This window comes from Tyto alba, unplaced genomic scaffold (assembly GCF_018691265.1).
Source record: "Tyto alba isolate M040663 unplaced genomic scaffold, T.alba_DEE_v4.0 Super-Scaffold_12, whole genome shotgun sequence".
In the NCBI taxonomy this organism is placed as follows: Eukaryota; Metazoa; Chordata; class Aves; order Strigiformes; family Tytonidae; genus Tyto; species Tyto alba.
This window is the reverse complement of record NW_024881274.1, coordinates 1,629,451-1,656,637: the sequence shown is the minus strand read 5'-3', so window position 1 is coordinate 1,656,637 and position 27,187 is coordinate 1,629,451. Positions and strand designations below refer to the sequence as shown.

The following is a 27,187-nucleotide window of genomic DNA, read 5'->3' as shown; positions in this document are numbered from 1 at the left end:
TTTAAAATATATATAATATATACTTTTATTATTCACCCGTTAACTCCATTATATGCCAATCATGAGCTAGTTTCAGCAGTTACATTCCCTTGATCACGTCTTTACGAGGATGCAATTAAATCAAAACAAAGGAGACCGCTGACGCCAGCGGGGAGCGGCGGCCGGCGCTGTGGGACGCGGTCGGTGAATCCAGGCGGTGGGCGGCTGGTTTGGTTCCCCCTCTCCCGGCGCGGGTCCAGCTTTGGCGGAAGGGACGAGGGCAGCACCTCCGCCAGGCCCGGCTCCTCGGCGGCGTCCCGCTCTCCTGGCAAGGGCTCGCTTACTGCAACACCAGTCCGACCTGGGGGAGCCAACGGAGACGGCGGGTCGAGATGTGCCCCAGCACCAGCGTCCCCGGCCCCAGAGCCAGCTCCGGGGCAGACACAGCTCGCAAGCCCTCGCTGTGCTGCCAGGGGGGCTCAGCACCATCTGTGTGGGTTTTCACGCCGGCTTTGGGCTATTTGGGAGCAGGGAGAGCCCTGGGCATGCAGCTGAATGGACACGCGGGCCCTGCCCAGCTCTGATCTGGGGAGGTGACCAATATTTGGGGGGTGACAGGCCCAGGCAGTCTGCAAGGCAGCCTTGATTGATGAGCCAGGGTTATTTCTAAGTTAATAACAACGGATTTGGGAGAAGCTGCTTCCCGAGAGCCTCATACCGGGACAGGCCCCTCTGTGGGCAGCCAGCACCGCTGGGTGCTCTCCGGCTGCTGCACAACGGGACGTGACGGTGGCCGGTCCCAGGCTCCAACCCGCTGGAGCCACAGGCAGCCCCGCCACAGGGTATGGCCGGAGAGCAGCTCCCAGCACCAGGCTCTCCAACCCACCAGCTCTCCCAGTGAGAAAAGGGATTGCTGAAACCTCCCAGCAACTTCCTGGAGCTTTTTGAAAGGCTCAACTACAGAGCCAGACTGGTTTAAGGCACGTGGGCTTGTACCCACAGAGACAGACGCGGCTTCACACGCTTTGTGAAGGGAACCAAAGCCCCGTTACTGCCATTAAGGAATTAATTAGCTGTTGTGATGTAGCATGGGCAGGCTGCAGCGCTGCAACAGCTGAGCAGCTTCTGGTTCTCAAGCACTGTCCCCTCTCCAAGGTGGCTGTGGACCAGACAGATGCTGAACCACATCTTCAGGGTGGAGACACGGTAGCAACCATGTGCTCCCCAAAAATGGCCCAGGGCAGGCAGACAGGGTGCCTACGGGTGTAGCTGCCAGTGCTCGGAGCCACTGAGTGGGGAGTGAGCTGCTGGGTGTGGGGACAAGGTGACACCCCAGAGATCCCTGTGGCTCTGTCCCTCCGCACGTGCTATGAGCAGCTGCACTGGCAGAGCTCCCCACCGTCACGGGGTCCTGCTCACCAGCAGCCCAGCAGCTCTCAAGCTTGTCTATTCTCTCTAGAGGGGTTGTTGTGCATCTCACCCCACCGTGACAGACTGACGCACGGGACACGGGGCTGTGTGGTGACACCCAGGTCCTGTGCAGTCTCGCAGGGCACAGCAACCACCTCCCAGGTGACTGTCACAACCAGCAGTGTCACATCTGTCACCCTGCAGCCCTCTGCCCGTCTCCTCGCTGTACCTGGCCTCCTTCCACAGAGGGAAGAGGTCACTCGCGTGGATGTGGGATGTGCGTAAACCTGCACTAGTCCGAGAGTAAAATAAGCCTGAGGAGACAAGTGGTGAGCACTTTTCCCCAGGGACACACGCTGTGCAGGCACAGAAGGGAGAGCACAGAGGAGCCGTCACTGGATTCACCCGTTATTGCCGGTAACACTGCACCAGACAAGTGGCTGGCCTGGCAATGCCGAGGTGTGTGTGACCCCAAACTCATCTCCCTGGGGGCTGCAGGGCCAAGACCCTTTCCCGTGCTCTGAAAGACCCCATCACCCCAATGCACTGACCTTCTCTGGTGCCATGCTGGGACACTTCCAATTGTACAGGTAATACTGCAGGTTCCCGTCCCCAATCCCAAACTTCAGCTTCTCCAGGAAGGTTTTGTTTTCCATGAGATCCAGTGCATTGAAGACGTCGAATCCTTTCTGCAGAGGCAAGACACGAAGCCATCAGCTCCTCCTGCTTAAGTGCTGGGGAGCTCCTTCCATCCATGAGCTGCCTGCCCCCTCTCCTGCCCAGCTTTGCACCCCCAGAAGGGATCGAGACCACCAGGGAAGAACTGGGCACCAGCATACCCACCCTCAGATCAAGCACTAGTGAGACACAGCAATATCATTTGCTGTAAGAAACGAGCAGACACCCTGAGGTCAGCTCAGTGCAAGCCAGAGGGATCAGGCCACCCCTGCATCCCTCCCCTGGGCAGATCCTTCAGGATTTGGGTTTGTATAGCCCTAGGCACAAGCCCTGCCCCATGGCTGGCCCTCCCCCTAAACCCAAGGGCAGGCAGGCGCCCGGTGAGGTGCCCGGCGCCCCGTGGTGCCGCCCCAGCCCTGCCGTCACCCACCGACTTGGCAAGTATGAGAGCATCGCTCATGAGGTCAATGAGAGGCGTCTTGGTGTGAACGTTGTAGAAGGAGTAAGCAGCTTTCAGGCTCTTGTGAGTCGGGTGGTTCATGATGGTGGAGGGCAGCGTGTAGAAGCTCAGGAAGTCTGTCACCTCCCCCGGGGCGCTCTGGAAGCCAGAAGTGACACCGCAACATGTCAGAGCCAGAATAAAGACCAGCTGGAGCCTCAGAGGGGCTCTGCCAGTCTGAGTGATGTGGGGGCTCCCTGCAAGAAGACTCAGGGCAGCCCAGGATGGAGAGGCACCATCCTCCAGAAACTCAGACCTCCCACTCAGGAAGAACATCTCACCGCCCAGGGCAGCAACCTCCCCGATCGCTCCCGCAGCTCGCTCACACTCCTCCAGTGGAGGCTGAAGCTCAGGAAAACACCCCCCTGTCTTGCTCCTGCCCACTCACCTCTACCACAAAGGTGTCAATGATATTCTCCTGAGGTAAGAACCAGTGCTCCACCTCCTCTTGGCTCATGACAGGCGTCAGATGGAACTGCTTCAGGTACTCAGTCAAGAGCTTGTGCACTGCGGAGATATCCCTGTGCTCCATTGGCCGCAAGCCGGGAGTTTTGGGAGTCTACAGAAAGCAGGACAAATCGTTTGTGTTGCTTGCATGGTGGCTTTTATCACCCAAGGGCTCTCTGACAAGCGGCACGGAGATGCTCTCTGCTTACATCAGCCCATTCTCAGTCCCACATCCCAGCACACTGCCCCCTCAAGCCCTGTTTGCCTGGCAGGATAGATGTGATTGGCCATGACACCCATGGCAAAGGTGGCAGAGAAGCACAGTGGGTCCCCAAAGCCCCACGTGCCAGGGCAAATCCTGCTGGAAGTGGCCTCCTACTCACTAATGACATAAGATCTCTGCTTCCCTCCAGGTCTTTGCTCTCGCTCACACCAGGGACTGGCTGGGAGACGCGCCCCAGGATGTTATTTCCAGTTGGACTCAATTTCTAATCTAGGGTTGGGATCGCTCAGCAAAACCCGGATTAAGCAGCCTGGACTGCTTCTGGGTCTGGGTTTCTGCACAAAAATTGGTAGTTACAAAAGAGCAGCTGGTGCCTTTGCTGTGGCGGGAGGCAGGAGACAGGAGCCATGGGCTGCCCAGCACTAAAGCAGCACTCTCCAACCAAAATGAGCAGCTCTGACCGACAGAAGGAAGTCAACAAGGTCGGGGAAGGTGGTGGCAATTTTAATGCTGTATTTGTCTTTTCTCCCATATCCAGCTGAGGAACTTCCCCAGCAGGACAACTGCAGTGACAGAACCGATCAGTTTGACTGAAGAATGAGGGACTAACCCAATTCAAGGTCACTCCGAGGCTGCATTTGGACAGATGAAGGCTGTCATATCTGCGTTCTCGTTTTACCAGGAGGACAGGATATGACTCACCATGAAACAAAAGCTCACAGGGTCCTTTCGCTGCAAGAATTTGCCCTTAAAATGCAGGTACCCAGGCAAAAATAAATAAAGATTAAATAAAGCACAATGGCTTGACAGAGTCATTTACTACACGAAACAAAGCCCAGTTCTCCAGGCAGAGGACTCAGCCTCGGCCGAGATGTTTGTGTCTCCAGTTCCCAGCCTCGCCCCTGGCTCAGCGAGGAGCAACTCGTGAGCTCTGCCTCTGCGGCTCGCAGCCCCGGCTGGCACCCACCTCGGGCAACCGGTAAAGCTTCATGGTACGTTGCATAGTCATGTTCCTGCTCAGGTGGGAAAATTTGACCTCGATGAGTTTCCGAGGATTCAGGGACCGGTGCCAGTACCTGCAGAAACACACTCGCAGTGGGAGACTTGTTCTTGGGCAGCGGGATGGCTGCAGGGGCACGAGGTTCTCGTAGCTGCCATGAGAGGGCAAGCGAGAACATCATGCCGGCTGGAGAAGAGGCCAGCAGCTCCCACAGAGAAAAACAAGGGCAGCCTGAAGCCCTTGTGCTGCAGAAAGTCTCCTGTCCTATGATACATGAGCAGCTTAAGCAAAGCTACTGGACTTAATCCTGAAAGAATGGTGTGGGGACAAGAAACCTGGGCTGGAATTGATCTCTCCTGTCCCAGGGAATCCCACACATGCTACACACCAAAGAGGGGATCCCAGCAGGGGAAGGTCTGCAGACCAAAATCTCCCTGGAGAACCACAGACACTCACCTGCAAGTCCCCACAGGCTTTGGCAGCACCACTCCCGCAGTGTAAACCGCCTGAAAGATCCCCTCCAGATGAACCCGCCGTGTGATCTCGCGGATCAGAACTGGAGCCACCCGTTTCGAGCGCAACTTTTTGTGGACACACAGGAAGTTTATCTCTACCATCTTCTTCTCTCTTGGGAAAGAAACAATGCAGAGCATGAGACCCGACTGTCCTGACCTGGGAGGATCAGTCCAACGCCCTGGGCAATTTACCTCCAGCCCCTTCAAGAGAAAGAGGAGTCAAAGCTTCGGGGAAGGCCGAGGGGCAAGGGCTGGGTTTGGAGAACTCTCCTTTAAGCTATTACCCAAGGTTTCCCCAGGGAAAATGGTCTCCATCCAGCTCTGGAGGATTTCTGTGAAACACAGCTCCAAGTCGACCTCACTTGTTGAGGAAAACAGCCTTCAGAGATGTTAACTACAAGATGTCCTTGCACAGAACCTCATTGCCTACTTTAAATATCCCCCACCCTCTCCTCCAAACAGCCAAGCACCTTCATGGCTGAACAACATAGGTCTGGCTCAGTTGGCTGGGGAGGATAACGTAGCCAGACCTCCTCTGCGCTCCCAGGAAGTCCCACATGCCATCAAGGGGCAGGATCAGAAATGCAGCCAAGCAGCACTCACGTGTCATAGATGTGGATAGTGGCTGGAATTGCGCTGATAAATCCAACCAGCTTCTTGCTGGAGACAACTCTGACTCCACAGTGCCACTGGGGCAACCAGCCTGGAGGACGCAGTGCCCTGGAGAAGAGACACACTTCAGAAGTCACATCCCATCAGAGGTCCCCAGCGTACCTGCTCCTGCCTCCCCACCCTGCCCTGGGACACCCTGTGTCCTGCTCGAGGCTGCCCAGCGCAGCGGTGGGTTTGCAGGCAGGGGGACGAGAGGGTGACAGTGATGTGACCAGGCAGGACCGCTGGGATCCAGGGTGATTCCTGCACTCGGTAGCCAAGGCCAGTTCTCACTAGCGACACGGGAGGAAATCCATGTTCCTCGATTCATGAACGCCCTGAGGAAACAGCAGCTCCACTGCAAGAGGTTTCCCAGTGTTATTGCTGGCAACATTACTTGGCAGCTGCCTTCATCCTACTGCTCCAGGGCACTGAGAAGCTCCTTGGCGACCAGGATTTTTACAAGCACTTGAGGGATCAAACCAAAGAGGAAAAGAAATCCAGTTTTAGGCTCCCATATCTCAAAGAAGCCAGAGGCAGGCAGGGCTGGGTGAGAGACGCCTCTCGCAGTGTACCTGGGACACTGCACACGGTGACAGATGGGGAAGGCAGATTTTGGAAAGAAGTGAGATGGGATAAGCAAAGGCAGCTGCAGTGCTGTCACTGGGATCAGGCTTGCCAGCATCTGACACCCTCTGCTCCGCGGTCGTGGTGCCACTCACCACAGCAGGAACTCGGGAGAGTAATCGAACCGGAACATGTTGTCATCGTCCTCCACGTAGTTCTCATTCAGAAGTGTGTACAGCTCTTTCAACTGAAGAAGTAGAGACCAAACAGGTTAAGAAAGTTATTCAGCCCTGACACATCCCAGCTGCCCCGAAATGGGACCCTGGACAGTTTTTGTGTGGCCACAGCGACAGGCGCCACGTGCAGCCGTGTCCCCGTTACCGGCACGTCCCCCTGCGCCGGGCTCCTGAGCTGGTGCCACTCCAGAGCAGGGTAAGCAGGACACACAGGTAAATCCTGCTGCACTCAGATCATCTCCCAGGAGGGTGGGTCACGGTCTGGAGGGTCTTCTTAAGGGAAAACTCCTGGCCTCAGGCATCTTTACATCCCCACGAAGAAACCCGGCCAACATGGGATGGGTAAGAGGTAACTGCGCAGTGGGGGAAGTCAGACCCATTTATCTCCAAGGAGATGGTGTGACCACTGAGCTGGAGAGGTGCCTGGTGTGGTGCAGGACGCTTCCCGTCCCCAAAACCATCTCTGGCAGTCCAAGCATGGAACTGCCAACCATGCAACAGAGACACCCTCCCGACACACACGTGCTGAGCCGACTGTACTCACCACACCTCTATCCCCGAGGTCCAGGGCATCCCAGGTGAAGCCCTGGGGCAAGGTGTATGGCTCCTGACGGATATTGTCTTTGTCTGGCTCAACAGGGCCATGAGTGTTCACCACTTCTCCTGTAAGAAAGAGCAGGGAGCCATGAAGATGCTCCTGACTGTTTGAGGCCAAGTCTCCACAACACCTCAATCTGGCGACCAAGGTGCCTCATGTCTCCCACTCCCGGTCCCTGGTGCAGGCAGCCAGGGATTGCTGTTCTGCCCACCCAGTTTGAGATGTGCCACATGTTTGTCGTGACACAGGGGCAGAGAACCAAAACTCCTCCCAGGGCAACGGTGGAGCTGATCAGGCAGCAGAGAGGAGGTGACCAAACTGATCAGAGCTTCAGGGCCACAGATATGTCCTCCAAGTCCACATGTGATGCCATATTGCTCCCCATCCCCATAATCCCAGCCTCAGCCAGCACTTTCCTGTGAGCTGTTCCACTGGATGGTGGCTCTCTCCGTGCCAGCTCTGGCCCCTGCCATTTGGCAAGAGTCAGGGTTTCCTTCCCACTGTGCTTAAAGAGATGCAGCAAACAAGACAACTTTTGTTGAAAACACTGACTCCTAAAGCCCCCGATTCAGCCAAGAGATGTCGGCTCAAGCATCGGCTTTCTTGGAGATGTCAATGCAGTGGCATCACTTGAGTGCTGCCAAGAGAAGCAAGCCGTGCTAATTAGGAATTCCCTTAAAAAGGGATTGAAAAGGTTTCCAGGCAATGGGGAGGTGAAAAAAGCCCAGAGCAAGAACTACCCCCATCACACTCACCCAGCGCAGCTTCCAGAAACGCTCACCCGTGGCCGTCCTCTCTGTTTTGAGCAGGTGCTGAACCACTCTGAAATCTGGGCCCCAAAATCCGACAGCACTTTTGTTACCCAACCCTAAATAGCCTTGTGCACATACCACTGTGTGCCAGAGCAGGCTCCTCAGCAAGGACCACGAGACGCTGGGACCCAGCGAGTGGCTGGCAGCCAGAGAACAGCCAGCAATTTGGAGTACTGAGGACCAAGCTGTTTTGTGCCTCTGCTTCCCCAGAAGACACCTTCCACACTTCTGCAGGGTTTACCCAAGCAGAAATGATATTTGCCATGTTCAGGATCCTCTGGGAAAAAGGGTAAATGCAAGATCAGGCTCTGCTGTCTCACGTAACCCTGTGCCATCTCACTACGATTTTCCCAGCACAAAGCTGAGACCATCACTCCCAGAAAACAGTCTGTGAGACCAAAAAAAGCCTCAGACTAGTGCTGACAACATGAAAAGGGAATCAAACACAGTGTTTGCAGCAAGAGCGGTCAGACACAACCCCATGAAGGAAATTACTGAAGAGCAGCCGATTTGAAGCCACAACAAGCTTTGGGTAAATCTAGAAACCATGGCCTTGGACTCATTCTCTAGCTCTCCTGAGCTTTGGATGGATTTTGCTGGGGGCTGCAGAGGCAGAGAGACTAAGCAAAGCCACCCTGGGCACCCCAGGAGTGCTGCAGGTTTCCTCTAATTAGCTTGGGAACGACTGCCACGCAGCTCCGCGGCAGCGTGCTCCTCTTCCTTTCAGATCTGCTCAGCTGCCAAGCGCTCCTGCCACGCTGAGAAATGCCTTGTTACCGACAGCAGATCACTTTTGACACAGGCTGACGGCGTCAAGAGCAAACTGGAGAAAGGGCTGGAGCTGGAAAGCATAACCAGGTTGATTGCAGGGGGAAGAGGGGATGAAGAAACAGCATTCCCTGTCTTCAGATGGGCATGGCAGCTTGGGGGTGCAGGTCCTCACGAGGTTTCTGCCTCCCCTCTCCCGGCTCTCCTGGCTCAGCCCCAGTGCCTGCCCGTGCCAGAGGCTGATGTGCAGCCAGCAGCTCAGCACGTGGACCTGTTTCCCTGAGCAGCTCCCATCACCAGCTGGCCCCTGAGTTACTTTCCCCACCAAGGACTCCTTGCTGGGAAGCTTCAACCCCCAGAAAAGGGAGAGCTGGTTAGTTCCAAGTCCCTTAGGACTTGGCTGTTGGAAGGCTGGCAGCACCCTGCATGAAACTTGGAAAGAAAGGATTGGGGAGACCCAATTCAAGGGTTAAAGATTGAGATGAAGTAATGCCCAAACGTGGGAGGCATCAAATCAGATGTCTGAAATGGCTCCTCATCCCTCTCGACACTCCCCAGCCACCTGCACAGCTCTCCAGTGGCAGGACTGGCTGCTTAGTCCATAATGCTGAACGGTGGACAAGCGTCATCGATGCCTTTGAAGCCCAGACAGGACAGCAGTGAGGGGCCATCCAGGGACTCGCTTGATGGCCAGACAGCAGCTTCTCTGGGCTTCTTTGAGCAGCCTAGGGACCACAAGGCTTCTCCCAAGGAGCATGGAACAGCGAGGGGCTGTACGTACCTAGCTTGGGCACCGGCTGCGTGTCCCAGAACTGGTAGCTCCTCTTGCTGGCTTCCTCCATGGTTTTGGCAGGGCCCTGACCTACAGAGAAGAGCTCAATGGCTTTTTGAATCTCCTGGATCCTCTCAGCTGGTAAAGAGTTCACCTGGGGGCAGAAAGACAAAATGAGTAAGCTGAGCCACCAGGGCTGTATTTCAGCTCCTTTTCAAGGGAACCTGGAGCTGACACTGCCCTCAGGGCATTGCCAGGAAGGGGAGAGCGGGCAGAAAATTTCCTTCTCGCAGCCTAGACCCACCTGTAAACCTCTACAAAATAGATCAACCCTTTTACCAGCAACCTGCCATACACCTAGACCTGGTTTCTAGGCACTCCTGGGTCAAAGGGGATGGATGAACCGCCTTAAAATGCTTTAAACTTCAGTTACGAGGGTTCTGCGAGTCCCACGAGCAAACCTCCCTGCCTCACCTTGGCTAACACCCACGCAGAGACACCCTGCGTCAACCCACACCCAGCGTTTGGGATTTCTGCGGTGGCTTTTCTCTCTCACTGCTTCAGCCTCCTCCATCTAAGCTGGATCTGTATCTACAAACTGCAGCTTCCAGAGGAGTCCCTGGGCACCGCGGACCAGGACAAGGCAGAGAGGCTGAGTCAAGGTGAGGGATGCTTTCCTCCTCCTCCCCATGCAGACCTTGGCAGGGTGGGCAGCTCTACACTGAATTCACAACGCCAGCTCCTCCCTGATTTCCAGTGAAGTTGGTTTGAAACACTCAAAGGCCCAGTTTAATGCTCTGCACAATCAGAAGGAAAAAATATTAGAAATATTTGAGTGGGAATGGGGCATCAGACAGTAAACAGCCTCTGCTGATGTGCAGATCTGTGTGTGTGTCCCCTGACGCAGGCCCAGAGGGGACAAGAGGGGTGACTGCCAGCACGGTGAGGGACAAACCTTGCCTGTTCCATGCTCCTTCAAGAAGCACCAGCTGCTAGTCAGGATCAGGCGAAGCCAAGAGGGGTAAGACAGACCCAGTCCTGACATGGCTGTTGTTATGCTAATCAAGTGAAAATCAACATCGGATGTCACCCAAGAATAGGAAAACGCTTTTGTTGTGCTGGCTGCGGGCAGGAGAGGAAGCTGGCAGGTGGCAGCATGGCAGTGCCCTGCCTGCGAGGAAGCAGCTGGTGTCTGGAAAGAATAACTCGGAGGCGCCAGTCTGACCCTTTCATTGCAGTGCAGGAACTGGCTGGGATATCCAGCCAAGGACCGTGTTTACCCTGGAGTGCTCCACAAACACCTCCTGCAGCAGCGGGAATTCCCATGCACGGAGCCAGGCTGGGAAACTACTCTAAACCTTAAGTTTTTTGACCTAGCCAAGTGCCTAAAACCGGGACTGGGAGAATCCTTCCTTGCTCTAAGCTACATCAGAGAGGTTCAGGGCAGGGCTGGCTGCTGTGTGGGGCCACAACTCCGGGAAGGGGTTGGTCACCTTCACTGGCTGATCCTGAGCCTGGTCGGGCTGATCGCCTCCTTTCTCTTTCTTCCGTTTGGGTTTCTTTTTCTTCTTTTTGGCTCCGCTGTCATTTGCTGGACTCAAGCCTCTAGAAAACAAAGAAAACATCATTGAAGCCCTGAGGTTTTCTTTTGGAGAACATTTATAGGGTTTCTGCAGCTCTCTAAAGAAAATACAAGTTCCGTGCTCTGAATCCAAGTCTCTGAGAGAGGGAGAACAAGGTACACAGGGGGATACAGCCACATGTCCCCTCCCAGCAGCGTGCTCCCAAAAGGGGACCAGCACCGACATCTCCCACCCTGCAGGTTTGGTCAGTGGTGGAGAGCAAGCCCCGCACTGCAGGTGACCATGTCTTTGCCATCACATCACCCTGCTCAGCCCCATGTGCCCAAATCCACCCGACGGAGTGGCAGCGATGCCCAGCTTAATGTTCTTCCTTCTCTTTGAGCCCAAGGATGGACGTAGGAGCAGCAAACACTGCTCCAGTCCTGGAGATAAGGCACCACAGCAGGTCCAGGTGTCACGGAGGGGCCGGTGGCCAAGGACACTGCACCAACAGTCACCTCATCTGTAGAGGTGATGATCTAGGGAGATGGGTGGCTGTTATATTGGAAAATTTTTATATTGTTATTCTGGTGCTGGAAAATCAAGACCAAGCAGCAAATTTCTTTGGGAGCACAGGGTGGGAAGCACCTGCACCAGGGCATTGCTCCTCCTTCCAGGGATGCAGAGCAGGCCCAGACATCCAGATGATGATCACCCCAAAGCAGCTGCAGGCACAAAACCCCGAACTGAGCCCTGCCTTGCTGATGGGCAAGTCCGGCAGTGGCCTGACACCAAAACACAGGAGAGGTGCCTGCTCCTGGAACAGCCTGCGTGATCTCAGCCCCGTGTGAGATACCCTGATTCAGGACAGGCGACGTTACTGCTGTGGAGCTTGGATACCCCAAGCTGGGAGTCTCACTGCCAACGGTCCCCAAAATGAGGTTACAGCCTCTGAGAGGGACACAGCTCAGGTGGAAATTCAACCCCAGAGCTGGCTGGAGCAGAACTGAGCAGAGGGATGAGAGGGGAAGAGCAGGGGACATCGAGCCAGTGGTGCTCTGCCAGCTGCTGACACACACAAGGGGTCTTCTGCAAAGCAGACTGTGGGGACAGAACGTACACCACCAGTGTCGCTCAGCTCCGCCCGTCCCTGTCAGTGCTGCCAAGTCTGTTTTGCAGTAAACCAGCATCTTTCCCCTTCTGTTTTCACAGAGGAGGATAACCCATTTCTGGCTCAACGGGAAGAGGCCGGAGTGAGGAAAGCCATGGAGAATCCTGGGTGGGAGCTGCTCTTTGCATCAAGCAGCACATCCACCGCACCTACAACCACAAAGCCCACCACCCACAGGCACCATCGCCCACACCAGGGTGGGTCTGGCTGGAAACCAGTATGAGCTCTGCAGGACTAGGTCTGCCCCAGAGAACCCCCACCAGCTCAGATGCTGTGGGACATGTCCCTGTCCTCCTGTGCCCGGGGACCTGGTCCTCTTCTCTCCCCAAATCTCAGCTCAGGGATCCAAGCCAGCGTGTATTTTACTCTACAGTACAGAGGCATCTCCTTCCTTGCACCCCCAAAATGACTGCCGCTTTCACAGCACAGACAACCGCAGGGCTCTGACCTGCCCCGAGGCAGATGATGAACCGAAGGCACTGGCCAGCCTGGAAACTCCCCCCACCCCCGAGTACTGCTTGCTCCTGGACCAGCTTAATGTCTTTACCAAACACAAGATAGTGGTGAAGAGGGTGGAGCAGGGAAAGGAAAGAAGAAATGCACTGGAAAATATGTTGGAGCAGCATCCAACTATTTATTTCAGCAAAGCCAGGAAAAGAAGAGATGAGAGGGGAATGAGGTTTAAAAAAAAACCCTGGGCTGAGCAGCAATTGAGTTTTGAAACTAGGGAAAAGTGGACAGAGAAATGTTTTTTTGCAGGATGAAGCTGGGAGGGTGTGGAGATGCTTGTGGATGGCAAGGCTGCTGATGCTCATGGCGAAGAAACCCGTGTGGAGCAGAGACGTCTGGTGTGCAGGACACAGAGCAGCTGAGCTGGGGAAGGCTTTCCTCCAGACAAAACCTCAACGGCAGCAGAGACTCTGCAGATGGCACTTGCTGGGGAAAAAGATTCCTGTCTATCGGCAGAGCCCCATGTGAAACACCAGGGAACAGCAAGCATTTGCTCACGGGCACAGGGAACAAGCAGATGCACAGGGCAAGCTGCTGCACAAAAGGGAGCTCGATGAGAAGCCCCTGCTCTTCTCCAGAAGTGCATTAAGTCCTTGCAGCGGAGCAGAGAGAGGAGCAGCCATGAAGTTGCAGCTCTGGGGGGGATCAGCATCCTGCAGCGCTGCTGAACCGTCCCTGGGGGGGCACATCTCACCTTTCCCCCCACCACCAGGAAAGGGCTTTACCTCCATCCGGGGAGATGCGAGCCCTGACATGACAGCAAAAGTAATTACAGCAAAGCGGTGCTGACACCGCTATTGATTTTGGTGACAAATGCGTGATGGGCTTTTTTTAACTCCTCGCGGAGGAGCACGGGTGAAACCTGGCAGATCCCCAACCAGCCAGGTCAGCCACACCGAGGTCCTGGGATGAGCCAAACCACCGTGGAGCCGCACAAACACAGCTGACTTCTCACCAATTTTAACACCACAAGCTGACAGCACGAGGGGGATTTGCAAGCACATCTGAGGGCAGATGCTGGAAGCTGCCCCTTCCAAAGGAGGTGGACACGTTTTCCCAGGTCACCTCCACGTCGGGACGCTGCAGGTATCAGATGTGACAAACAAAATCCTCCCAGCCCCTGCATATTCAGTTGGCATCTCTTTGCTTCATAAATCAGAGCTGCCAACTCCCAGCTTGCCACTAATGAGTTCAGCCCAACCAATATCGCTTCACCCCCACACTGGGCTCACAGGTAAAAGCACTGAGAAAAGTCCTCCCTGATTTATGAGCAAAGCCATCGTGACCTGGAAGAAATCAGGGTGGCATAAGGTGGGATGAAGTTTTGCATTTCCAGGTGCCATGACATGGGAGAGATCTGCTCCAGCCAGGATGAAAACCAACCCGGCAGAGGAGTTGCCAACATGTACAAAAATGCTGGAAAACCTGAAGGTCCAACTCGCTACACCTAGGGAAGCAACAATTATGAGTATTTTATACATCAAAGTCCATTTAGAAAAGCAAATATCTTTCCTCCCATATCTTTTTTCCAGCCCAAGCTGCTTTGAGAGATAAAGCAGGTGGAGGAGGTCACGATGGCTGCGCTATATGAAATGTCTTTCAATTGTCCGCACGATCGCAATGGTCCATTTCCTGATGAAGGAAAGCACTTTCCCTTCCCCTGGAAAGGCATCGCTGCCTTTACAGCCGTTACCTATTGCTGCAACCCCCCTTACTCGCTACCAGGTGGCTCCTCGAGTTCGAGGGAAAGGAGCTGGTGCTAATCACTGCATAGAAAATAATACCCGTAACTTGAGTGATCTCAAAATTAGGTTTTTGGAAATACCTAAATGAACCAGATGGGCTTGTTCAAGGTGACACCCGCTCAGACTGACTGTCTTCCACCAGCTCAGCCCCTCTGGAGGCTGGGAAACACCAGACGCATCCAGTAACAAACTGGTGCTCAGCACCCACTTATCTATCACCTGGATCCATGCATGCTTCCACTGTATTCCCAGATATGACAGCTTTATTTTTGCCAGGTGAGGGAGGAAAGCACAGGGGAGGGCAACTCCAGCTGCAGCTGGCTCCCTCGGCTCCCAGAGCCTGGTGGGAAGCTCTTGGTTGGCATGGGGGGATTTTGACAGCAGGGGTTGGGAGTTGTTTCCCATAGCGTATGCACTGGGGTGATCAAAAAATGCCTTTTCTTACACAGATCAAAACACTGCACATGGGCTCTCAGATTGCTCACACCTAAGGCAGCAACAGGACCAAATGCTGCTGGTTCTTCCTCAAAACCTGACTGGAAACACAGATTCAGACAGGGGCTTGTGTGGTTTGCAATTCCTCCACCGCACAGCCTTGCTTCCTAGTTTGAAAGGTGTCAGATGAGAAATAGTAGATCCCTGCTCTGTATTTAGGTGCTGGAAAATCCTTCTGCCAAACCTGGGGCTAATCGGGCACAGTACTTAGGCTATAATCTCATTAGGGGCCAGAGCGAGGAGAGAGGCTCTGCAGATGGCAGAGCGAGGGTCCCAAAGCAGAGTGTGCCATTACTGTGCTCCATGTAATACCTAAAACTAAATTCTGCCTGTCAGAGCACAGCAGCTGTCCCAGGAACATGCTCTCATGGAGTAAGTGCAGACAGGGATTGCCAAACCAGGCGGCTGCCCGCTGTCGCACCAAGAAAAGCCCCTTTGCTTTCCCCACACCTCATCCAGCAACAACCCTGTTTGTGCTGCAGGACTGTCCCCAAACTTTTCCCACCTGAAACTGGCTTCCCTGGGTGGTTTTGCCAATGACAAATGTGTTTCACGGGGCTGGGACACTCAAATCCTTGGTCTCGTCACCACCACTCGCTTCCTGTGAACCAACAAATCCCACCGGGCTCTCAGCAGCTCTGCAGAGCAGAGCCTGTGCCAGTGTCCCTGCCTTTCTAGTGTCTTTTATCAACAACTGGAATAAATCCTCTGCAGACACTGAAGACAAGACAGAAGCCCTCTCCACACAAAGGAAATCACAACAAATACAAAAGTTGGGTTTTTTTTCCTTTGGGAAACAAACTTGAGAGCGGTACAGCCACTTCCCAGTGCTGACACAAGACCGAGGCGGAGGAAACTCAATTCCTCTTTCCTGTCCTTAAAAGGAAAGGAAGTATTGCTCTCACTAAGTAATATTTTTATGTTTTAAATCTCAGAGCCAAGATCCAGCGACTCTCAACATGCACTGGGCAGAGATAGGACTCCAAGCATCGCTCTGCAAACCCCGGCAGCTCAAAGCACTTCCCCTGCCTCATTTTTGGGGATAGCATTCTGCTGGGGTGACCAGAAACTCTCCCACATCCCAGAGTAATGTGACTGTACAAAATCAACGGAGTCAATGCACATCAAGAAAGAAAACCACCACCTTTCCTACTGCTTGGTCTTCTCTCTCCTAGGTGGATCCCCCACTAGGTTTTGGAAGGGACAGAAGATTTGCCAGAGAGCTCTAAAGTCTTCCTGGCTCGTGCTTGTTATCGCTGTGCCCGTCAGCCACACTTTTAATTTAATGTTATTTTCCAAGCGATCTGAAATCTCTAAGTATATTTGTTACTGGACATTTCTCAGGTTGCCCACTCAGCTTGTTGCATTTTAACTCCTCAGGTTTGCAAGAGATGTGATGCCCACGCTAGGATATGAAGAGGGCTCAAGAACACACCTTTTCCTGGCAAAGGGCAGGCTGAGCCACTGGGTTGGGAATTAATGGTGATTAAGCACTGTGTCTCCTCTCTGCTTTGCTCTGGTTTCCACAAACCTAATCATGTCAGAGGGAAAGAAAAGAAAAATCTACCCAAGCATGGCTAAACCTATTAAACTGAGACACAGTGCCACACCCAGGAGGCAAATAAAATATAAGCAGGCATCTGTGCTGTCATAAAAAAAGCTTCTGTGATATTTCTTGTGTGACCTTTTATTCACTTTGGTTACTGGACAGGCAGGATTGCCTATGGAAAGCTGTCGATGGAAGGAGAAGAGCTCTTCAAGCCAACAGTCTCCACCTTGCAGGGCTGGGAAAGCAGGGTGAGTGGGAAGAGGTGTGTGGTGAGGCTCAGGTGTGTGAAGCACAAGGGGCAAAACCTCTGGAAACCTCTGGAAACATGTGATGTGGCATAAGCCACACGTCGACGTGCCCTGTCGCACGCAAAGCCAGCAGGAACGAGGTTGAAATCTCTCCTGCAAACCACGGGCATGGCAAGGCACCTCTGTGCCTCATTAATTAAGGCAGTGAGTAACATGGGTAATGCTTTAGACCTTTCCTACCTAGATAGGGACCTGCCTCGCTGCATGCGCTCGCTCCCAGCTTATCTGCTGCTATTTCAGCATTTCATACCTCCAAATGCCAAGCTCCTCAAAATACAAAACAACGCCAGCCGAGCTTTCCGAAACCCTGGGCGGTGTTTAGGATAACAACGGGACGGGTGTATGGAACCCTGGGCTTCTTCCAGGGCGCAGGGCCGGCGGCGGGGGTGGGATAACGCGCCCAACCGTGCCACCGCGGCGCCGAGAGGGCCACGGGAGTCGTGCCGGGGGAATGCAGGGAGACACACCGTAACGCAAGGACAAGAAAAGCTGCGAATTGAGCACATTTCTGACAAAAAAAAAAAAAAAAAAAAAGCCGCTCGCCGCCCCTGTCTGCCCCGCGCGCCGCCACCCATCCACGCCACGGCCGGGCCTGACCCTGCTCAGCTTCCCGGCACGCTCCCACAACAGGCGTGAAAGGCAGCCAGCGGGCCCCTCCCCCCCGCCAGACTGACGGGCAGCTCGACCAATCGTGGCGCGGGATGCTGCCTGGCGGCCAATCAGCGCGACCAGAGGGCGGCGCACCGCTCACTTCCCGGCCGCTGCCTTCCTCAATGGGCCCGGCCGCCGCCTCGACGGGCGGCCCCGGCCACCGCTCACCCCCGGTTCGAGCCGCGCTCCGCCTCGTTCTCGCAGTCGCTGCAGTGCTCGTGGTCGTTCTCCTCCGCCGGCGGCCGCGAAGGCCTCGCCGGTGGCCTCCTCACTGCTGTCTCACTGTCGTCCGCCATCTTGAAACGGGGCCTCGGCGCCTGCCGCGCCCCCACAACAAAGCGCGCCGCGATTGGGCGGTGGGCCGCGGGGCGCGCCGGGACTGGTAGTCTGCGAGGGCATGTGGAGGCCGGGCCGCGCCGGGGCCGGGACTACAGTTCCCGTCGGCCTTTGGGGCCGCCCCGGGGCGGGGCTCCGGGGGCGGAGGGGCTCTTTCACACCGGGGCAGCTCTTCAAGGCCACTCGCCGCGGCGGAGAGCGCGACCCGTCCCCTCCGTCGCCCGTTCCCTGCGGAGGCCGCGGTGCTCCGGCCCTACCCGCTTCCGGCTCGAGGGGGCGGGCCGAGCCTCAAGGAGGGCAGCGCCGATTGGCTGGGAGAGGGACCCCTCTTCCCACCAGCCAATAGGCGCGCGGAACACTGCGCCGCGTGTGAAGCCCGCCAGCGGGTGAGTGGGTGAGGGCACCGTGAGGGGACCGGGCGGCCCTGCCCCGCTCCGCTCCCGGCCCCGCTCCACTCCCCTCCCCTGCCCAGCCCAGCCTGACCCCCCCCGGCCGTGTCACAGGCCCTCAGCAGGAGTTTGGGAGTCCCCACCCCGGGTTTGGGGAGGCCCGGAACCGGGCTCGGGACCACCAGGAAAGCGCCTTTTTGCAGTCAGGGCCCTGTCCGGCAAAAACTGTCGGTACATGGGGCTTGGTTCGGTACCAGCCAACAGACCCTGGGGGGGTGGTTCACAGTGGCTGTTGTGGTGGCAGCTTTCCCCCCGCCCAGGTAACGATGTGTTTTATGATTTTTTTTCCTTTTAATTGCAACCTCTTAAAGCCAAACACCGGGTTCGCCAGTGCGTCAGGCCCCAGGCGGATTCGTGGGTGGGAGCAGGAGGAGGGCTGGGTGTAGCGTGGCGCTGGGGGACGCCTTTCAGCTCTGCCTGCAGTCCACGGCACGCCGGGTGGGTGGCTTGAGGCATGCGGCTTGTGCTGGGCTCAAAAACCAGAGGAGTCAAGATGCAGGGAAAATCTGGGCACCCTCAGTCTTCAAAAGCTGCTTCTTTAGGGCTCTGGGTTACATATCCCAGGGCACCATTCCTCCCAGCAGGAGTAACCTGCTGAGTTTTCCAGTCTGACTACCCCGTCACTTGCGTTTTGGCTTTCCCCGTGTTTGATTTAGTTGGTGCATGCCAAATACACCAAAAAATGGTGTATTTTGGGGAAAATTGGTTCTGGCTTCTGCCTGTAACATCTGCAGGAACAGGCTGGACTCTCTACCCTTGTGTACAGTTCGAACCCAAGCTTGTTAAATATTTATACCTTCTACTGTGGATCTTATATCTGTACAGGCCCTGTGACATTACAAGTGTTTTCAAATCCTGTTTGGCTGTGGTTTCTAGAGTAACCCTTCCAAGTGCTCTTTTACCCCTGCAGTAATTCTCGCAGCAGGCCGCCTGACTGCAGAGGTATGTAACGGAGGGACAGAAATAGCAGGTTTTTTTGGGACCAAGTCCCAGCTGAGGCTGGAGGCCAGAGTGTCGGGATTACTGCAGTTAAAACCCTGTATTTACTCTACATGGGCAGGAGAGATTTTTATGTATTTTTAAAAGACATACAAGCAGAGCCTCCACCCCTGCAAGGCAGTACACTGAAGTCCTGATTCTTCTCATGCAGCGTTAGCCCTTGTAGGCTGTTGCAGAGGGCGTATAAAATCCAGGAAGGGCAGGATTTTAACCTGCTGCAATAAATAAACAGCCCCTCTGTTGCTCTGAGTCCACTGTAGTTCTGGGAAAGGCTCCCTGTGGGGACAGGGTACTTGCTTGGCAACAAAGCTTGGGACGTATGTCAGCCTCCTGCAAAGCACTGATGTTTATTATAAGAGCCCTTTCTGATTCCCTTTGAATTCCCCCTTGTTGTTGCTCGAGTTAACCCCATCTGTTTGCCTGACGTCTTGGAAGGGAAAAGAACACGTGGTGCTGCTGCGGGCTGGTGTCAGCTCTCGGCAGCCGTGAAGAAAAGTCACGTTGCGATGCTGCTGGCTTTTGCTATAACTCCTGCTTCCTCCCTCTGCTGAATTGCCTACAGCTGCCGGAGGACATAGATACCCCTCTCCTCACCCCCCAGACCATGGGTCTTCACCCTGTTTGTAGGGCCAAGTTATGACAAAAGTGTCTTTTTTTTCTAGCAAAAAGGAAGTACTGGTGTATTTTCTTCAGCTGTCCTGCAGGCCTGTGTTCCTGACTGCTGCCCTTGGGTGCAAAGTAGCGTGGTTCTTCTTCGTGGGGGACAGTGAGAGCAGTAGGTGCCTGATTCCTGTACGTGCAAAGTTTTTTGGGGGCTGGTAGCCATGGTGTCTGGAGGGAGGTGTGACACCAGAACCACGTTAGGCAGAGCGATGGTTATGGAGATCATTGGGTTTTGGGGTACGTAGCTCACCAGGAGATGTGATGGGAGCTGGGTCTCCCTTCCTCAGGGCAAGAGGAACCTGAGGGGTGTCTACCAGCAGCCTGTGGCTCCCGGCCAAAGATGTTGGAGCCACTTTCTTATCAGATGCAAGGGGCAACAGCCACAAGCTGGGACTTGGGAGGTTCAGTCTCCTCACCCATGAGGGTGGCATTGCCCTGGATGAGGTGACAGCAAAGTCAGGGTCTCTGTCCTTGGGGATTTGCAGGACTCGGCTGCACAAAGCCCTGAACACCCTTGGCTGTGGCCAGTGTTGGCCCATGGGGGTTGGAGAGGGGATGCTGGTGTCTGTTCCCAGCCTGCTGTGGCTGTTGCCTTTTTGGGGATGCAGATACCACCTTGCTCCCAAGAGACCCCACTCCTATCCAGAGCTGCCCCTGCATCACTGAGCCTCTTGGTTTTGAAAGGGCTCAGGCGGGATTTAGAGGGTTGCAGAGTTTGGATTGAGTGGGGAGAGATCTCAGTGCAGAAACTGTAAGAGAAGTCATCTGCTCCAGGTCAGGGGTTTCCCAGTGCCTTCCCAGCTTCAAGGCCATCAGCAAGCACAGACTCCATGTTTAGTGCCGCACTTGCAAGCGAACAGACACAAGTTTGCTGCTCAGAGCTATGATTTCTTGTGTTCATTGGGCTGCCGATGACTCTGCTGGCTTCCAGGTAGCACGGGGATGCGATTTACTTACTGCCTTGTGTGGTTTGTATCCAGATTATGTCAGAGGTAGCCTATCTCCTCTTAAAGTCCAGCTGTGGAGATCAAGCAGGGCTATCACTCCCAGTCCTTGTGCTTCTTGATCTGGGCTGAGATGTTTGAATTCTTCCCCTTCCTCGCTGATCCTGGGTGACCCTCAACAACCCTGACAGAAACTTCCTCTGATTTAGGGTGCTGTAGGTGAGACTGTGGCTTAATGAGTGCAGATGCTAAAGGGGCATGAGTTGTGTGGAGCTGCAGCTAAACCAGCTGGAGGAATTTAGGGCTGTCTCAGGTTGCACATCCAGAGTTAGCAGGGTCCAGGGAAGCCTCATTGAACCCAGTGCTGTCCATCAGCCTGTAAAACAGGGGTACCCAGCTCAGAGGGGTGCCAAAATCCTGCTAACGTCTCAGCAATGCCCTGAGAACATTTGAAAATGAGCTTTGAATGAAGTTGCCTGTTTGGGATAAATATTTGATGTGCACGGCATGAACAAAATGGCCCTGTCCTGGCATGTTTTCAAGCTCTTTTCTTTCCGTTTCAGAGCACAATGTTCCTGGTTGGACTCTCGGGTGGAATCGCGTCGGGGAAGAGCACGGTGGTGGCCGTGCTCCGGGAACTGGGCTGTGCCGTGATTGATGCCGATGTTATTGCCAGAGAGGGTGAGTTTTGCATAGTTGATCTTTCTCCCTGAGGTTCCCCTGACAACTGGGATTGATGTGGGGAAGCGCAGACGGCAGAGGGTGCTCTGGGTACATTAGATAAGTGTTTCCCTCCCATTCCCCAGCCGATGAGGCTGCATGGAGTGTCTGTCTTGGAAGGGATTGGAACTAGAATATATTTTTAATAAAGAAAAAAAATAAAATCACATCCTAATAAACACTGTGGGGAGATCTTGCCCTGAGTTTCCCTCTCCTGGAGTGCAATGCTTCCCGGCTTTGAAAGCCAACTCCAGGCAAAATAAATGTGGTTCTCTGTAAAGCAGGTTGCCTCGGCTGATCTCATGTACCCCCTAAGCCCCAGGACACCCATCCCATAACTTGATTACATTAGGTGGGATCACTAACACACTGAAAGAGAATTTCCCTCTGTGCTGCATGTTGCTTGCTTGGAAATACTGAGAGATTGGTCCACAAAATTACTCGTGCCTTAATGCACTCAGAAAAAAGAGGCTCCAGATATCCAGATCAGAGGGAATTCAGTCTGTGCTTCTGCGCAGCACACCTGCCTCTCGCTGCTTTTGAAATGTGATGTCCTGACTACAGAAAACACCCAGAAATCCGGCTCTGTTGCCTCAGCAGGACCAGAGCAGACCCTGCTTTCCCTGATTACTTGTGCGATGCGGCGCAAGATGATAATCCCTCCGTACCGCCGGGATATCAGGGAGAGCAGCGCTCGCTCCGGGAAGGGATGCTCATTTGGTATGCAGAAGGTTTTGGGTCTGCAGCTGAGCAGCGGTGCAGGCGGTGTCATTTTGAAGGGCCTGCACTTTTCTATTTGGTGAAGAACTTACCGTGTAGCCGCTCAAAGCTGTGATGCTCTTAACATTTTATTGCACTGTAATTCCCCTCAAGGTGCAGAAAATTTGCTGGAGGGGCTAAAAGCCCTCAGAGATGATAGGAAAACACTACAGATACTCAGTGTCAGTTTTCTACCAATCACTTCATTTTTCTTCAATTCCTTTTTTATATGTGTTTATTTACTATATGGATTTCACCCATCCTGAAACTGCCTTGATGTGAAATTCCATGGGAGAATGAAATTGGTCTTAAAGACTTTTATTAGGTTGGCCTGAGGTTACAACCTGTGGCAATGTTCCTGGATTTTGGAGAGAAAATTATATACGGTCTGTCATTCTCTGTGGTTAGCCTCAGCTTGATCTTAATTATGGTTTTATTACAGCATCCTTTTTGTTGGTGATTTTTTTTGTGGCTTTAAAATGACATGCTCATGTAATGTCCCTGCAAATACCTATTGGGAATTGATGTCTCGGAAGGTTTCTGTGCTCATTCTCATGAAGAACTTGGTGACTGAGGTGAAAGACAGTAAAAAAACGTAGTAGCAGCCAGAGCCAATTTGTAGCAGCCGGGCTGTGTGCACCTAGCACTGAAGTTTTCAGCTGAAATAAACCTGACGCTGGTCCCGGTCCCTTTAGGATCAGCCTGCCCGACTCCTGGCCCTGCAGGCAGTGGGAATCGGCTCAGCCCCGTCCCTGCCCGTGCCTTGGCTGGTAGCCATCCGCGAGCCCTCCCGCCCGCCCTGCTGACTTCTAACCCCGAGCAGCAGCATGCACGAGGGAGGGTTGTGGTGCTGAATTAATGTTTGCAGGATGCTTCGATCTCTCGGGTGACAGCCCTCAAAGGGACCTTGGGCTGAGAGGGTTTTTTGCAGCCGCTTCCCTGCAGCACCAATGCCAGGTGTCTGCCGGGCTGCGGCGCTGAGCCACGCCGGTCTGGCTTCAGCGTGTGCTGGCAGGCAGATGTGCCGCCCGCCGCGGAGAACGAGCTGGGTTATTTAATGAACAAAACTCATTTGAGGCCGATTGCTGATGCAAACACCGACTGTGCTGTAGACCTGGCTCTAACTTCCGGCTGTTTAATGTTATCAGTGGTGCAGCCCCACTTCAAGGCCTATCGGCAGATAGTGCATTACTTTGGCACCGAGATCCTCTTGGAGAACGGAGAGATAAATCGTGAGGCTCTAGGAAACATTATCTTCTCCCATCCGGAGAAGCGGCAGCTGCTGAACTCCATCACCCACCCAGAGATCCAGAAGGAGATGCTGAAGCAGATCTTGAAGTACTTTGTGCTAGGTAAGAGGCCGTGTCTCAGCGCACCGGGACTCCTGCCCAGGCAGGAACTGTCCCTGCTTGCTCTGCCTTTGGTTTTTAAGTGGGGAGAGGAACGGGGGAGGAGAAGGGCAACCGTCGTTGAGTGACGGCCTTTGTGCTCTGCCGCCAGTGGCCTTTCGTGTTGGTGTTTAGAGGATTCATTCCTGCCTTTCACTGCTGCCCTTCACCACCTTCATCTTCTGTGGTTTAAAGTACATCTGTAGGGCCTCAGAAAAGTATTGTGAGGCCTCTTCTGAGATTACTTGCTGGATAATGTCATACCTTCCGAAATGGCCAAATATTCTTCTCTGCCCCCAACCGCCCCAGGCTTCAATGAAAGCTGTGGAGCCCTTTTAGTCTCGATAAGGTGAGAAATGGGCTGACAGCTGTGGTTTCCAAAGTCCTGCTTTTTCCCCTGATAAATATAACAAATACAGCTGTCAAACTTGGTCTAATCAAATGCCAGATAGGATCACCAGCTGTTTTGGAGGTCTCTGTGTAGAAAGAAGGATGTCTTAATAGAGTCAGTCTGGTTTTTGCGAAGCCTATCAAAGCTGAGCCTTGTGACAGCTGAATAGGCCAGTGCTGGGGCACGGTGAGGGCCGTGCTCTGCTGCAGGGCGAGGAGGAGAAAGCGCAAAGGAAGCAACAGGCAGGAAAGCCGGGAGCCAGAGATGGAGTCTTGAACCCAGGGCTGTGGGTTTGGGAGGCGGATGCTGTCCTGCCCCTCGGCGAGAGCACCATGTGTCTTCAGCAGGCTGCTTTGTCCTCATTAGTCAGGTTTTAATGATTTGGGATAGCTGGATGTTGTCTCTAAGGATCGCTGTGTAAGGAAAGCTCTTATCGATTAAACCGTAGGGCAGCAAGAAGTCTCTCTGGGCGGAGATGCTGGTAAAAATGGTGCTTTGTTGGATGATGATGTCTTTGTCAAGGCTTTTATTGCCGTGGCCAGCTTGGTGAGGGGGTTTGGGTTATAAAGACAGGACACCAGCAAAACTGGAGGTGTCCCTGTGGCAGGGGGACACACGGGGGACTGAGGTCCTGACTTAGAGCTTTCCCCTACCCTTGCCCGTTCCCCCAGGATCAGCAGGGCGTACCCCCACATCCCCACACGCTGCTTTCTGCCAGGGGAGTTGGCGCTTGCAAAGGGCAGAGGCACAAGGAGAACCTGGGGTGGGCTGCAGGGTCTGGGAGGACAGCGGCTGGCAGTTATGAGCTCTCCTCTGCCAGCTGCTCCCCATGATGACAACAGTTTTAAACCAAACTTGGCCAAGTTTGGTGAAGTTTCAGGCCCTGGGGCTGCTCCTGGAGGCACTCCTGTGTTTCAGTGTCCCAGCTGTGAGAGGTCTGCAAGGATTTCTTTGCAAAAATGGAACTGATTAGCCAAATCTTTCCATAAAGGGAAGAAAACTGAGCTGGGAAACATCAAATGACCCCAGCCTGGTGAAGTCTTGGACAAGTAAAAGAGAGGAGAGAAAATTCTGCTGTGGGCACTGCTCCCCTAGAGAGGCCAGCAACGACAGCGTGACTGCTGCTCTCGCCAGCCAGGCACAGGCACTTTCATTTGAGCTTCTTGTTTCAGCTCCTCATTATATTTCTGTAGCTTCACCTTTGGTCTGAGATCATCCAGGTTAGGGTTTTGGGGTTTTGGTTTTTTTTTTTTTTTTTTTTTTTCCCTCCTCTGGAAACTTGGAACTAAACCATTTCCTCCCTCTGAGAGGGAGGAGGGCAAACAGGCTCTGCTCTCCTCTTGGCTGTAATTGTGGAGCTGTAGAGCTCTGCAGGAGCAGCTGTGGCCGTAGTGTGTTTGCAGCACGAGGGATTTGGGAATCTGAGTAACACTGTTCCCTTTTGGGGGGGGGTGTCTTTGTAATTTCTGCAGGCTATCGCTATGTGATCCTTGACATCCCTCTGCTCTTTGAGACCAACAGATTGACCAAGTTTATGAAATACACGGTGTTGGTTTATTGGTAAGTGCCACGTGAACCATGAGGACCGGGATGCTGCCACCTCTCGTGGAGGCTGGAGGGGACCGTTGTGTCCCTCCCGCTCTGGTGAGGATTTAGCTGCAGCCCTGGTGTGAAGCCTATTGTTAATGCCACCTCTTTTCTCTATGTGTGAGAAGCAAAACCTTCCTTTATCCTAGTGTATAAGGGGCTTCTTACTGGGGTGTCCCCAAAACCTGGCACCCTCATACAGGGGCAATCGCTGTCTTTGGGCTTTCCACGGCCTGTGCTCCGTTGGCTGGGGCAGGGATTGGAGCACTCCCCTGGTGTTACGGGCCACGAGAATGCCCAAAACACCCAGTGGGGTCAACGCTGCAGCAGTGGCTGCTCTGATCCGAGCGCAGGACGCCTGCGCCGTGTCCGAAATGAAGCGGAGAGCATCTCTCCCTCACACTTTACCCCAGATTATTCCCCCTCGTACCGAGGAGGGCAGGCAAACCCCCTCTTCCCTCCCGCGCCCCCAACTCAGTGCCACCCTCCCGCCCCGGCAGTGACCTGCTGACACAGACGTCTCGGCTGATGAAGAGGAACGGGCTGTCCCAGGCGGAGGCAGAAGCTCGCATCGCCTCCCAGCTGCCGCTGGACGAGAAGCGCAAATTAGCGAGTCACGTCATTGACAACTCCGGGGACTGGGGGAGCACGCGCCGGCAGGTCCTGAGGCTGCACGCCCGCCTGGAGAATTCCCTGGATTTCCTCTGGGCACGGCTGGCGGCGGGCACGGTTGTAGTCGGGCTTGGAGGGCTGCTGTACCTCCTCCTCCAGCATTTCATCTCTTAATTCACCTTTTCTTTTTGTCACAGAAGGGGCCTGAATTTCCAGGTTTGAAAAGGGCAGCGAAAGGCCACCTCTTTTAATGAGCTTTGCCAGCTGAATGCAGACAGTGGGATGAAGCATCTCCTTGCAGACTTCCCAAGGTGATTGTAGGGGTTTTTTTTCCGGCACCATCTCCCCTCTCCTTTCTTCCTGCTCAGGTTCTTACCCACCAGCTGTGCCTGTGGGATGGGACTGCTCCCCTTGTGTGGCTGTGGCCCGTGGAGGGGACGAGGCCCCTGTGCCCCTCTGCGTCTGTATGGTGGGACTTTGGTGAATTTAGGCACTTTAATGTCTTGCTGGACAATCTCTTCACTGGGGGAGTAGGTGACCTCTCAAGTCCTATATTGCTAGCAGGTTGATCCCCTCCTAGCTTGCAGCCCTGGCTAATCTGAATTTAGCCATGGGATTTCCCATTCTTTCACGCTGATTTAATGGAAACGTGTTAAATCTGCCTGGCTGGAGACAGGCAGCACCTCATTTCACATGGCTTAGGTGTTCAGCTGGCTGCTCGCCCTCCCTCCTGCCCTCCATTTCTGCAGTCACCACTTGTGGGTCACCCTTGGCTTTGGATCTGAGGGTCTGATCCATCCCCAGAGCAGGCTGAGACCTAGGACCTGCCTCGCTGAAACTCATTTACTGCTGTTTGAGTTTTCCTTTGGCAGCAGTTTCCCTGCGGGAGAGCCCGAGTTGGGGTGAAGCGGGTGCTGGCTCCTCACGTTTGTTTTAATAAAGTGCTAAGCAGCAGCCGGCTCCCCGCGGCTCTGCAACCTGCAGGCTGCGAACGCTGCTCTTTCCTGCCCCGCTCCCAGGTCGTTTCTATGCCGGGGCACGGCTGCGCTCTGTAAAGTTCACCGCACGCAAGCAGAGCTGACGAGTTTGCTCGTGCTTTTTCCCCAGTACACATCTCTCAGCCGGTCCCAGGGAGCTCCTCAGAGCGTCAGCCCCTGCTGTGAGCTTTCCTGGGGGGGGGCGGGGGGGGCCAT

At 54.3% G+C, this 27,187-nt stretch overlaps 2 protein-coding genes across 8 annotated transcripts; one reads left to right on the top strand and one right to left on the bottom strand.

Annotated features, from left to right (window-relative positions):
- Positions 1-17,517, bottom strand: NMT1 (N-myristoyltransferase 1). Its single transcript, XM_042787305.1, has 12 exons — positions 17,315-17,517; positions 10,649-10,760; positions 9,165-9,309; positions 6,750-6,868; positions 6,125-6,216; positions 5,355-5,471; positions 4,693-4,863; positions 4,204-4,312; positions 2,955-3,125; positions 2,498-2,665; positions 1,941-2,078; positions 1-340 (listed from the first exon to the last, which is right to left on the bottom strand). Exons 1-12 carry the CDS (start codon positions 17,440-17,442, stop codon positions 320-322), a joined length of 1,491 nt encoding a protein of 496 aa, XP_042643239.1. The 5' UTR covers positions 17,443-17,517; the 3' UTR covers positions 1-319.
- DCAKD (dephospho-CoA kinase domain containing) lies at positions 16,605-27,008 on the top strand. 7 transcript variants are annotated; one of them, XM_042787307.1, is made up of 6 exons: positions 16,605-16,639; positions 19,593-19,705; positions 21,101-21,218; positions 23,165-23,368; positions 25,268-25,355; positions 25,883-27,008. In XM_042787307.1, the coding sequence occupies exons 3-6, from the start codon at positions 21,107-21,109 to the stop codon at positions 26,166-26,168; spliced, it is 690 nt and encodes a 229-aa protein (XP_042643241.1). In that variant the 5' UTR covers positions 16,605-16,639; positions 19,593-19,705; positions 21,101-21,106; the 3' UTR covers positions 26,169-27,008. The 7 variants fall into 7 exon arrangements, with proteins under 7 accessions (XP_042643241.1, XP_042643242.1, XP_032862502.1 ...); XM_042787308.1 differs by having other exon boundaries at positions 19,593-19,709; XM_033006611.2 differs by lacking the exon at positions 16,605-16,639 and adding an exon at positions 17,532-17,868 and having other exon boundaries at positions 19,593-19,722.
- The last annotated feature ends 179 nt before the right edge of the window (positions 27,009-27,187 follow it).